This window comes from Colossoma macropomum, unplaced genomic scaffold (assembly GCF_904425465.1).
Source record: "Colossoma macropomum unplaced genomic scaffold, Colossoma_macropomum, whole genome shotgun sequence".
In the NCBI taxonomy this organism is placed as follows: Eukaryota; Metazoa; Chordata; class Actinopteri; order Characiformes; family Serrasalmidae; genus Colossoma; species Colossoma macropomum.
The window spans coordinates 18,916,784-18,929,561 of record NW_023494806.1 but is presented as its reverse complement, the minus strand read 5'-3'; the positions used below and the strand labels follow the sequence as shown (position 1 = coordinate 18,929,561).

The window sequence follows — 12,778 nt, the reverse complement described above, 5'->3', positions numbered from 1 at the left end:
TGTAAATGAGCCTGACTTTCTATAAAGGTAAATTTCATTGAAATTGTATAAGTTTATTAGTAGTAGTTGGCCCAAATCCCACCATGTGAATACAAGAAAGAGTAAACAGTTACAAAAGGTGCTTGTATTAAATTATTCTTACCTAAAGAACACGTGTTAAAGCCAAGAATGTGCTTATTTTATTCTACTCTGTGAAATTGCATTTTATGCATTGCATTTTGTCCAGTTACCATGTATGTGTACTTTGTAGTTCTACAATTTCGTATAGTAGTTTGTCTTTTTCTCTGCATAATTTGTTAGCACCCCACAGGACCACTGTTGTTGAGTTGTGGAAGCAACTGTGAAGCAACAGATAAGTGATCATCTCTAACTTTACAAGGTAGACCACCAAAGTAATAATGTCCAGAGTGGACAGTAAGGCCGGCAGTGTATTTTAAATGTTGAAAAAACTAAATGAAACTGAACTACTGCTGCGCACACTGTCCTAAGTATACTTACTGGTGTGCATCTCAGCAGCAGAGGAAGCCTATTTTGTGCAGACCGACTTCAAGGGGAGGTTTCAGAATGAATGACACGGTGATGTTCACTATTTGTGAATGACTTTTTATATTAAGAGAATATTCAGTCTTTTCAATGGTGAAATGTTTGTATTTTCTTTGAAAATCTCGCACATCATAATTTATCACAGTTCATCAGTTTTACTGATACAATGAACTGACCACTACAGCGCTCAAGAGAGGTCTGGATGAAACTGCTCTGTTCAGCTGGGGCTTTTTTAAAACCTTGTAAAGGGAGGGTCATTGTTGCTGGTGTGAGGTCACATTTATCCTTAAATCTTCAAATTACATTATAATTTAACACTTTGTAACAATGAAATCTTTTTCTCTGTGTTGTGATGCTGTTTTTTTTGATGTGCTCTTGCTCACCTTCTCAGTTTCTCATTTAAAACAGCCTGTTGTACTTCACCTGACTCATTGTTCTCCAGCACCAGCATGTTTTCTGTTGGCAGCAGCCTCATCAGCATTTCTGCATCGAGCATTGCCCTTACCTTCACCAGGCTCTGTGCATCCTCAGCTGTGACATTACCCTGGCCTGCATGTGACATCACAACTCACCCCCCCCTCCCCTACCCTCCTTTCCCCTCCCCTTTTTCTCACCCGTGTGCGTTGGGCTGGCATGTGATGGTGGCACTGGATGTATTTCTTCCTCTCCCCTTCTGTACTAACAGACGCAGACCAGACTGGAGCATGCCCTCCTTAAGGAGCTCGAGCAAAGTCTGCTCTTTGAAAAGACCAAAGCTGACAAACTCCAGAGGGAGTTAGAAGACTCTAGGGTAATGGATCTCAACCTGCGCCTTAGTTTTAAGGAATATTGGTCTACAATTTATTTTAAACATATTTTACACTAGGCTTATCTTCATATAACTTTTTCATAGTTTTTAATAGCTGTTCCTGTTCAGTCCTGGGTCATATACAAATATCAGCACCTTTGATTTTTTTTTAAATGCTTTAGTCAGACATTTGGAAAGACATCTGCTTTTAATTAAGTACAGATGTGTATATATTCATTTTTTAATTAAGCCTTTCTAATAAATATTTCTAATAATCAGGTATGGCCACTCATTGCCATTATTTTTATTGTATTAAAACATGTCTTTTCGGACATAATTAGATGCACTTGGTATTCTGAGTTTGAACACTAAGTGTACAGAAATATAAAAGTAGTTTGGAAGGCTTTGTTCTATGTGTAACGCATTCTGGGTATTGTAGTGAAAGAACATTGATAAACAAAAACACAAAAAATCATGATTTGACAAAATTAAATAATGACCAGTAACATGTAGATGCGAGTTTTGGGCCAGCATGCCCCATAAAGCCATTTTATTAATAGACCATGTTCTGCTCATCTGACATGCTAATAAACACTGAAAAAACAAAACTATTTTGGTAAATGGTATAAAACTATTTTGTACTATGTTTGAATGTATGGATATCTAAACTCATCATAGTATTTATTTACTTATTTGAAGATTCGACAAAGGTATAAAACCTTCCATGTTTTTAATTTTTAGATGTTTATGAAGTACTGGTGGATAAAAGTGGATATTTAGGTCATGTAAATGACCATAAGGGTCAAGAGTAATGCTTTGCATCAGTGACTCTGCCAATGTTTTTTCTTAAAAATATAAATATTTTCCCTTTGGAATTTGTTAAAATGGACCAAAGTGGAAATTTGAAATTGTTAAAGTGTAGCCTATGTGTGGTAAACACTAATCTTGACAATGGTTACACTACCCACCTAAAAGTGCAGCACTTAATGGAAAAATTACAGATAGCGGAGGAGGCAGTGCAGGTTTGTACTCAAACGTCATACTCGAACATCAATTTTTAAATTATTTATTTGTTCATTTATTTATTACAATATATTAAAAAAAGATTTCCTGCAAATTGTGTAATTCTTTAATCACCTGGCATGACTGTTGTGCTTCACCATCTTAATATGCATCTATCGCAGAAACCCAGCAGGGTGAATAACTAAAGATAAAGTAAAGTAACTAAAACCGTTGTGGGTCCCCCCAGCTTTTGTTATCACTGACTTGTATTTATGTGAGGATGAAAAAAATCCTAACCCAAACAGTCCTCACCGCCCTTATGGGGCATGTGCTAATGTGTATACCAGAACCTTACTGAAGTTCTCAATGTAGTAATAACAATTTTACATTGGTCTAATGATATAATTAATGTATAAAAATGTTTTTTAAAAAGTGTAAATCTGAACAATCCCACATTTGCACAGGTTGACTATAGTAATACAAATGTTGTGTTAACAAAATGTCAAAAACACATAATAGACATCACTAAACAAAAACGTACACTACCATTCAAAAGTTTGGAATCACTGGAGTCATATTAATAATGGTTATTTTATTGAATAATAATTTCCACTCTGATTGATTGAAATGCTATAAACTAGGCATCCAAAGGTGTGTGTTTGTTTTTGTTTTTTTAAAATATATTTAATGTTTGGCAGCAACAAGAAGTTATCTGTCTGAGACTTGATCACCCCTTTTTTTTTTTTAATTATAAAGCAATCTGGATGATAACCTCATTCTCAGTGTTACCCATCTTTCTCAGTCATTATGGAATCATCTGAAGCTCTGTTCATGTTTCTAGACACATGCGAATGAATGATTAATTCTTTCCATCATTCATTATTTCAATTAATCAGTCAATCACACCTTCCTAAAAATGATTTGAAACCTATAAAGCTGGTTTCCCCGACATAATCGTAGTCTTGGACTAAGTTGCAAAGCCTCTGGTGGTTTACCATTGAAAATCCGTTTCAATCTAGGATTAGGCTTAATCTGGTTCTGGGAAATCAGCCCGTGATTTTCTTAATAGAATCATTTTAGTCAAGTACCTGCACCCAGATGATAATCTGTATGATTATATAGTCCGTTCATTCAAATGCATGTCCATTTAACTTTTTCATTCGTAATAAATTTTAAATAGTGTTGATGTAGTAACTTCTACAGTCTCCATGAAGGAAAAGTGTAGTTTATTTTAAGACAGCCAATTAATAGTACTAGTCACATGGATTATTAAATTATCCCTCATCTTTTGTACTCTTAAAATGTATAATGTTCTGATTGCATTCCCTTTCAGAAATTTAGACACACAGAAGCTTTTGCACCTAATGTATTTCATGTAAAACTATATATTAAATAAGAACATACACTATATGTCCAAAAGTGTCCACAAAGCTTCTAATTAGTGAATCCCGCTACTTTTAATGTGCAACTATTGGCGGCACAAGTGTTGAATTGTGCACATACAGCTATAATTTCCATAGAAAAGCATTGCTAATAGAATGGGTACACTCCACAGCAAGTGCACATGAGCCTAAGATTGCCATGCCCACTGCCAAGGTAGAGGGGTATGAAGCCCCCCCAGTGTTGGGCTGTGGAGTGAAACTGTGATCTCTACAGTGATGGAACTCACTGTAATACCTTTAGGATGTGTTGGAGTTTGTGATTTAGAACTGATCATCTAACATCAGTACATGACCTTACTAATGCTCTTGTGTCAAAATGTAATCAAATCCTCACAGCAGTGTTCAAACATCCATTGTAAAGAAAATCTCTTGATTTTGGAAGATATGCTGGATAAGCAGGTGTCTACAAACTTTTGGACTTACAGTGTACCCCAGGAGCTTAAGCAAATTGCTAATGAATTTTACCCCATACAGCCTCTTGAAAGTACAGAACATATTGCCAGGTTTCGGCAGTTCTGTCTGCTTCAGACGGAAATGCAGATGGAATTAATCAAAATGTTAACTTGTGCTAATTCTTTGTGTGATTTAAGGTGGTAGTATTAATAATTCTGTGCTACGTATTTTTTTATTTCATCATATAATGTAACTATGGGATAAAGTTAAAACGGTTAAAATATTTAGATGCTGTTTGATAAAATCAGAAATAATAAAATTTAATTTAGGAAAATTAAAACACAAAAGCCTTAACAATTCCTCAGTATTTTTCTTTAAGAACATGTAATGCTCTTGAACAATGCTCTTTGGGCAAATTATTTCTTTATTGAGATGTAGGAAAGTGCAAGGAAAGGCTGTTAAAAAAGGAACAAAGTTTTTTGATGTCCAAAATGAAATCAGAAGCCAATGAAGTGATCTCAAAACAGGCATGTGGATTTGCATGAATTATAGTTCATCACAGTCAAGACTAAAGCATGATTGGTAAAACAGAGAGCTGCTTCTTTGTATCACATATATCAGGAACAAGGTGTTTTGTATTCGGCCCAGGTCTGTGTCATTAGTTTCCATACTAACATATATGGCAGATTAATATTGACACTAATGACTCAAATAATAGTGGTGGTGCTCTCTTAACTGCAGACTAATACTTTAATAATAATGATCACATCTGGCAACTGGGGAGTTTTTAATATTTTGGGCTGTTTTAGGCCTTTGAGTTCCAAACATGCTCCTAGTGACTTGAATCAAGTTATTATGGGTGAATCAGGCTCATATAGCTGATTATCAGTTTCACCCAGTCTACACTGCTTCTGGCACGTTTCCATCGCAAAGAGAAATGTATCAGAAGATAAATGCTTTTAATACTGTAATTTATACCTTTTAACAACAAAAAATATAATTGAATTAAATTACTAAATAAGCAAAAGCTATTAGTAATAGAATAATTTATCTTGATTAAGACATTTTATTATCAAATTGCAGATAATAATGGTCACAGTAACAAAAGACTATAACAATGCAGTTCATCAACAAAGGGATTGGAGCACAAAAGTAGAACTAGAAAAACTACTGGAAAACTAGTAGCTGGCTTACCTGTCTAAATACTTACGTTTTCTGTAGCTGATGCAAGAGTTGAGATTGAGGAAGACTTATATCCTTATATGCTCACTTGCTGAGCACTAATGGAACAGAGATGCATCATGCTTAATGTAGATATAAGCTCAGTCCTGCCCAGTCATCCTGTCCGTGTGTTTTGTCTTTCAAACCCTTTCCTAGCCTTGAGGTACCCTTTATTAGGCCCCAGAAACCTGCCCTTGAGAACTCACTGAACCTTATAAGTGAAACATTGTGAAGGCCAGTTAGTCTCATCTAATGGGGCTGCTTGGAACTCACTGCAGCACTCAAATGGCCCATGGTCCAATCCTTATACCCTGTTTCTTTTCAAAAATTTTAAGTATGTCCTTCAGTTCTGCTTTTGGATAGTGCCTTTCGATTCTACTTGTGTTTGCTAGTTTATTCAGTTTGAGATTCCAACACTGACAAGCACTTACATATGGCTAGATCCTTATTCTCATTTTGCATACTATTGTATGAATACTGTAGCATTTTCAGCCTAGCCTCTACCACATCACATCGTTGATCATCACTCACGATAATTTCGACTTGTTTCCCTGTACTTAGAAAAGAACTGAAAACCCATTGGCTTAAAACTCAAAAGTATAAGCCATTGAGCAGTTGCTGAGTTCTCTAACCAAATGTTCGAAATATGTGACCGTATAAAATTCAAAACTGCTCATTCTCGCTATCCAGATACTAACATCCAGAACGTGCAATGTGTTTCTCTAATAATTACTGCAGTGTGTAAAATAAGCCCCTCTTAACAAAGCATGAAAGCAAGTCAATAAAAGCCTGGTGCAGGAAGGAGCAACTCTTTCTGTTACGTGATGACTTCAGACTATTACATTATGATTGAATGTAGGCTAAAAAATAAACATGTTGGATTTTAGTGTAATTTTTAGGAAAGGTAATGGGTACAGGGTCTGCAGTTGATCAGTTAGACTTTGTAGCCCTAAAATAAATGAGAAGAGTACCGCTTAATTTACTAATGCCTTTAACTGAAGTATTCATGGAAGTGTTCTACAAAAATATCTGTTTTTTAATAAACGTTTGCTGACTGAATTCAGCAGCTGCCCATTCTGTTGAGTCAATGGGTTGTCTTTCAAGGTCGAAGCACAAGGAATCGTGTCAGTAATTGTTTGTTATATTTGACCGTACACTGCAAATATGACAGATGGGGATTAGGCAGAAAAATGATTCTTATAACGAACATAATTTTGTATGAGACTATTGGTTGTCCTGTCTTTAGGTTGCCACAGTGTCTGAGAAGTCACGCATTCTGGAACTGGAAAGGGACCTTGCTTTGCGGGACAGAGAAGTGGCTGCCCTTCGGCAACACCTGGAGGCCAGACCTGGAGAGGGAGCTTCTACTCAGGACCCCACAACTGTAGTCCTTCAGGAAGAGGTCAATTCACTCCGTGCCCAGCTGTCCTCTCTAAGAACTAGCCATGAGGCAGAGCTGGCTGCCCTGAATGCCAAGCTGGAGGCTGAAGAAAAAGCACATTGTGAGGCTTTGGCTCATATCCAGGCCTCTTCAGCACTTTTATCCAAAGACAATGAACAGCTTCGCACACGATTAAGCGAGGCAGAGAAGGAGAATGCAGATGTTATTGAGCTCTGGCGCTCCAAGCTAGCCTCTGCCATCACTTCACATCAGCAAGCCATGGAGGAATTGAAGGCCTCTTCAGGTAAGGGGGTCACCGACTCTCAGGCAGTTGAACTTGTTGAGTTAAGGGAGGCTTATGAAAGGCTGAAGGCAACGCACAGCCTGGAGCTGGAGGAGAGCATAGCCAGGCACAATGCTGATGCTAAGAGGTGGATGCAAGAAGGTGAAGAACTACAAAAACAGTTACTTTTTGTAACTGAAGAGAAGGAACGATTGGTTGAATCTCTGCGAACTAACCTGGAAAGCGTAGAGGAGCAGCACCTGGTGGAGATGGAAGAAGCTTTGGGCAAGTTGCACAATGCTGAACTTAGGATAAAAGAGCTAGAGGAGGAAAGACTTAAGCTGGGACAGCAGGTGGAAGAGAAGGCCCAGGAGGTTGAGGACCAAAAAGCAGCCCTTCAAGCCCTTTGCTCTCAGCAGAGCCAAGGCAACCAGGAGGTTCAAAGTCTATTAGCCCGTCTAGAAGAAGCAACAAGCAAGGCCAGGTCACAAGAAGGCAAGGTGAGGCCAAATTGTTTTTACATTCTGTGTAGTCAAATGGAACAGTGCTGCTTGCTTTGCAAAATTTTTCTATTTTTCACTTAAAATAGTCTGGGGCCACAGTTGCAGCCTCCTGCTTTGTTGGATTGAAAACCTGCGCTTGCTCTTTATGGATAAGGTTGGAAACCCCTGGCATAGTGGGTAACATTACTGCCCTCAGTGTTGTATGCTGGAATTTGTTTCCCTGCATGGGCAGACAAACCACTTTTTACTAGTAAAAGTCCTTGGGCAAGATTCCTAACACTACATTCACCTATCTCTGTAATGTATTTTGTATTGTAAATCGCTCTGGATAAGAGTGTCTGCCATATGCACAAATGTAGATTCATTGCTCAGGCCATTCATCACTTACATGAAGTGTGTAAGCCTTTTACCAGGCACACTTGCTCACGTTATAACACTCAGGATACCTTTTAATTAATTACAAACACAATTCTGAAAAAGTTGGGTCAATAGGTGAAGTGCAAATAAAAACAAAGCAATGGTTTGTCAACTGTGTGTTACAGGTATTTAAGTGAAAACAGCAGAAATAAGAGACATTTGGTATTTTATTTTATAAACTCATTTAATCATTTTGTAAATATAATTCCAAATTTGATGCCTGCAATACATTCCAAAAAAGCTGACAGGGGCAGCATAGAACTGTCTTTGTACTGGTTTCAATTAAATACAAATCATTGCTGTCTGTTTTTATTTACAATTTCCTTTCTTTGTTTTTTCATTGCTGCTAGGTCACCGAGTTGACCTCTGTGCTTGAAGGCAAGCAGCAGGAGATGGAGGGCCTGCAGCAGAGCATGGCCTCACAGCAGCAAATTAATAGCTCTCTAGAGAAAGAGCTCCTTGACTTGGTAAGATGCATAAGAATTGAGTTAATTGAAAGAGGTAACAGTAAACAGCAGGGCAGGCTATACTGTATAGTGCAACATGAATTGTATTATAAGCTCAAGCAAGAGTGACCCTGAAAAAAACAGTTAGGTGTTGTTTTACTCTGGGTTTCGCAAGTACTGATTTATTTCTATGTCTAGCAAGGTTGTTTCATTTGTTTATTTGTTTGTTTAATAGAAAGAAAAGCTCACCACATCTTTAAATGAAAAAACAGAGTCCTCAAACGCTATGCAAAGTAAGTGTATGTTTTCTTCTTTCTTTGCCTGCAGTTTAAAAAGTAATCATTTTTATTTGTGTTCTGTTGAATGTAAGAATAATACTATATGACTATGTAGGACTGTTACCTCAGTACAACTGTTGTTTTCCAATTTATAATTGTATGTACAGTAGTCGTAGCCAAAAGCTACAATGCTCTTGGGTTTTTGTTTGTTTGCAACTTTTTCACAAAATTCAAATAAAACATATTATTCTGATAAAACAGATTAAACAGTTATTCTGAATAAAAATGAAAAAAAAAGACATACTTGCACTATACATTTTTTAACTATACTGTGTTCAGTAGGTTAGTGTTTCTATATAGTTTGATATTTTATCCAATGCCTTTTGTTTGTATTCCTTTGTTTCTTCAGAGTTACAAGAAATGCTTATCAAGAAAGAGGATCAGTGCACATCTCTTTTCACTGAATCAGAAACACTCAAAGTCCATCTTTCTGGTAAGTGTTCTGAGATCGTAAGTCCAAATATCAGTGATTTTGATCCTGGTTTGAACCTGTATGTAATTGTCAGATTAAACCTTTCTGTTTACAACTTTTTTCTTTTTCTTTTCAGATGCAGAGATGAAATTGAAAGCAGATGAAGAGAAGCTTGACCAGCTAACTAAAGATAAGACTAAGCTTGAAAATGACATTAGTGACTTGCTAAAATCATCTGGAGACAGCTCTGCTCAGCTGACGAAGATGATGGAAGACCTCAGTCAAAAAGAGAGGTACACTTTGAAATATTTATAACATAATATAGCTATATACACGGAGTTGCCACTTCATTGAGTACTCCTACTTTGTACTTAAGCTCAGTTCACTAAATCTACAAAAACTATGCAAAGTGTATAATAGCAATTGACTCATCAGCATACCACTGTAGTTTACATTCTGATGCACTTATTAACTTCAGTATCATTTGGCTTCTGCTGCGTTACCAAAGACAGAGGACAACTTCCAAATGACAACAGGCATGACTCAAGCTCAAAAACTATTTAGTGTTTCCTTGAACGTTATTATTCTGTACTTGTTATAAGTTCTTTCGATGTTTTCAATGTCCAGTGACATGCCTCTTTCTTTCATACACATGCTCCAACCAAACTGGTAAATAAAAAAAATAAAAAAAATCGCATTCTGTTGCTACATAAATATATGACTGTGAAACTGCAAAAACAGTCTCGATCAAATCACATAACCCCAGTCACTTCAGATAGTTGCAGTTAGGTGATCATGTAGTAATTGTGACAGGCCTGTTATAATAAACAACCTCCTTATGTACATGCCACTGTATATTTTATTTATGAAATCTCATAGTGCTTCATATAGGTGTATAAATAAAATATTGAGAAGATAAATCACTGCTGTAAAAGAAAGCAATAGCACAGCTGACATCAGAAGAAAATGAAGCACAATACATCTAGGCATATGCTTGCCTTAAGAAATATGTTTTTAATCTGCACTAAAGACATGGACTGGACTTAAAACATGAACTTGCATACGTAATATTCACTGGAAAGCTGTTCCAGAGTTGAGGAGCTATATAAGAAATTGATCTTACACCAACTGGGCTTTAAGTGTCTTAAGCATATTATCAGTGCCAACACATTATATCTGGCAAATATCATTGATTTATTATAGCAAATTTGTTTGGTAGATTCCGTTTGTTGTGACCTCAATTGACATGTTAATGCATATTGATATAGGAAACATTTCACAACAGTTTTTTGCATTACATTTATGTTAACACTGCAGATTTACTTTCAAGTCTGAAATTTCTGTTCTCCTTCGTCTGCTTCTTTTTGTTCTCCCCTGGAACATTTCTGTTCACAGGAGACTTGAGGAGCTTCAGAATCAGCTTTTGGAGCAGAAGCAGTTAGTTGCTCGTTCTGAGGAAAGTAGGAATCAGGAGCAGGCTCGAGCCAAACAAGAGATGAATGACACCGTTGGGAAACATCAGGAAGAGGTTTGCACCCTTCAGGAGAAGATGAGACAACTGGTAAGTGCACAGAATGAGATTTACTCTGTTTGTAATAAATTATAGCATTAAATAACATTACCAAACTTGTAAGCCCAGTTCACACTGAAATGACTTAAAATAATAGTTACGTGTGACGGTTTCTAAAACTTCAAAATCACTCAACTTTGAAGGTTTTCAGTTATTTAGTTTCTGTTCTTTCTGTCAGTTCCTCTTATTACAGTGTTTGTCCATGGACGCTGAGCACGCAGCTCAGTCATATGTGTTTCAAGTTATTAGACAGAAGTAACAAAAGATATATAAGCTGATAAAGTTTCTGTTAAGACCAGGGCAAACACAATTGTTTTTCTAAGACAGACAATGGAAAAACAAGGACATTTAAAGGAAAATAAGGATGGGTGGTAACCCTAAATATATGTACTGTTATTGCTGTGCAGGAGAAGAACGTAGAGAAGACTCAAGCTAAAGTTCAAGAAACCCAGGTGTCTGGAGAGAAAGAACTTGCCAATGCTTTAGAGCAGCACTCAAAAGAGCTACAAGTGCTACACAGTCAAGTTGAAACAGCGCAACAACAGCTCTACCTGTCTGAAGAGAAGTGCCAAAAGCTCAAAGAAGAGGTGGAAGAGTTGATGATCTTGAAAGAAAAGGTTCAGGTAAGGGTGAAAAAGATGTATGAAGTAGGAGAGTAGTTCAGCAGTTACATTTTATGGGTTTGAAGTAGTTGGAGTACAGTGACATGGAAAAGGCAGGGTAGAGTGATATTAGATATTAGACAAATTACTTTTTCAGGATGACAGAATTGCAATATTTACATTTTACCTCTGTTGCATACAAAAAATTAGGAGTGTACATATATATTACTATAATACTACGTAGTAGCAGGAATATTCATTTGTTGTGGACATTGTGCAGTTATGAGTGTGTTAAACATGTCTGGCACTCCTAGCCTAGGTTATGGTTTACGCTGAGAATAACTTAAATGTGGGAAGCTTAAAATAACCCTCACACAGTGAGCATTACTAATATCACTGACATTCAGAGTCTTATGACTACCACTGTTACATGGAATTAGCAAAGACTACTTCCTAACCTTTGTAAAGGTGTTGGAATTTTCCAAATATAGCACTTAAACTTTTAACATATAGATTACTAACAGAATAATTAATAAGGTGAGACTTTTATAAGTATTTGTCAAAGTTCACAGCACTTTAGAATAGGATGCACAATGTTTATGGTCAAATGCAACATGCAGTCTGCTACATTCTATTATATATTCTAATGGAAACTTTTGTAAGAGAAAGAAATGCTATTGTTTATTATTCTTGAAATGCTATTGATCAAGAATAATTGTAAATATGTAGTGAGTGTAGGGTGTTCATAGAAATGTGGAAAAGTGGACTATAGTGGAAATGAGTGCTGTGGACAGTTTACAGATAATATACTTGAATTATGATTGTTGTGATTGGTGACACTAGGCTCATTGCTGAGGGTTACATTTGAATTTTAGTGGACTGATTTTTTCTTTTTTTCTTTTTTTCTTTTTGGTCAACTGGGTTCAAAGACTTCATAGCTTATAATTGTAAGTTTCCACATCAACTGAAACCAAGCAAAAAGATTCCTAAAGACAAAATAAATGGACAAAAACTGGGTTGTTCGTATATGCTCTCTCTCGCTTTGTCTCTGTCTGTCTGTCTGTCTGTCTGTCTGTCTGTCTCTCTCTCTCGCTCTCTCTCTCTCTCTCTCGCTCTCTCTCTCTCTCTCTCTCGCTCTCGCTCTCTCTCTCTCTCTCTCTCTCTCTCTCTCTCGTTATATACTGTGTGTGTGCAAACTCTGTGTATGGGTGTATATACAGACATCAATTTAAAAATATTTGGAACAGTATGTGAAATGCTGATTAAAAGCAAATCAATGATTTAGTAAATTTAGTTTGACCTGTATAAAATTGAAAGAGGTACAAAAAGACGACATTTAATGTTTTATCTTATGAACTTCATTGTGGGTTGTTTTTCAGTCAGTTTAGTTTTGTAAGAGGATCTTCAGCTGCTCAACCATATGGAGACTTTGTTGTCA

General features: G+C 36.6%; 1 protein-coding gene across 7 annotated transcripts in view; it reads left to right on the top strand.

Annotated features, from left to right (window-relative positions):
• clip1a (CAP-GLY domain containing linker protein 1a) overlaps positions 1-12,778 on the top strand; it is a 50,634-nt gene that overhangs the window by 16,364 nt on the left and 21,492 nt on the right. For 6 of the 7 annotated variants that reach the window (XM_036597914.1, XM_036597911.1, XM_036597909.1 and 3 more), the window contains exons 9-16: positions 1,229-1,333; positions 6,635-7,552; positions 8,323-8,439; positions 8,654-8,711; positions 9,106-9,189; positions 9,305-9,461; positions 10,564-10,729; positions 11,146-11,361. In XM_036597914.1, the coding sequence (XP_036453807.1) occupies positions 1,229-1,333; positions 6,635-7,552; positions 8,323-8,439; positions 8,654-8,711; positions 9,106-9,189; positions 9,305-9,461; positions 10,564-10,729; positions 11,146-11,361 (1,821 nt within the window). The remainder of the gene's footprint in view (positions 1-1,228; positions 1,334-6,634; positions 7,553-8,322; positions 8,440-8,653; positions 8,712-9,105; positions 9,190-9,304; positions 9,462-10,563; positions 10,730-11,145; positions 11,362-12,778) is intronic. The other variant, XM_036597912.1, reaches the window with a different exon arrangement.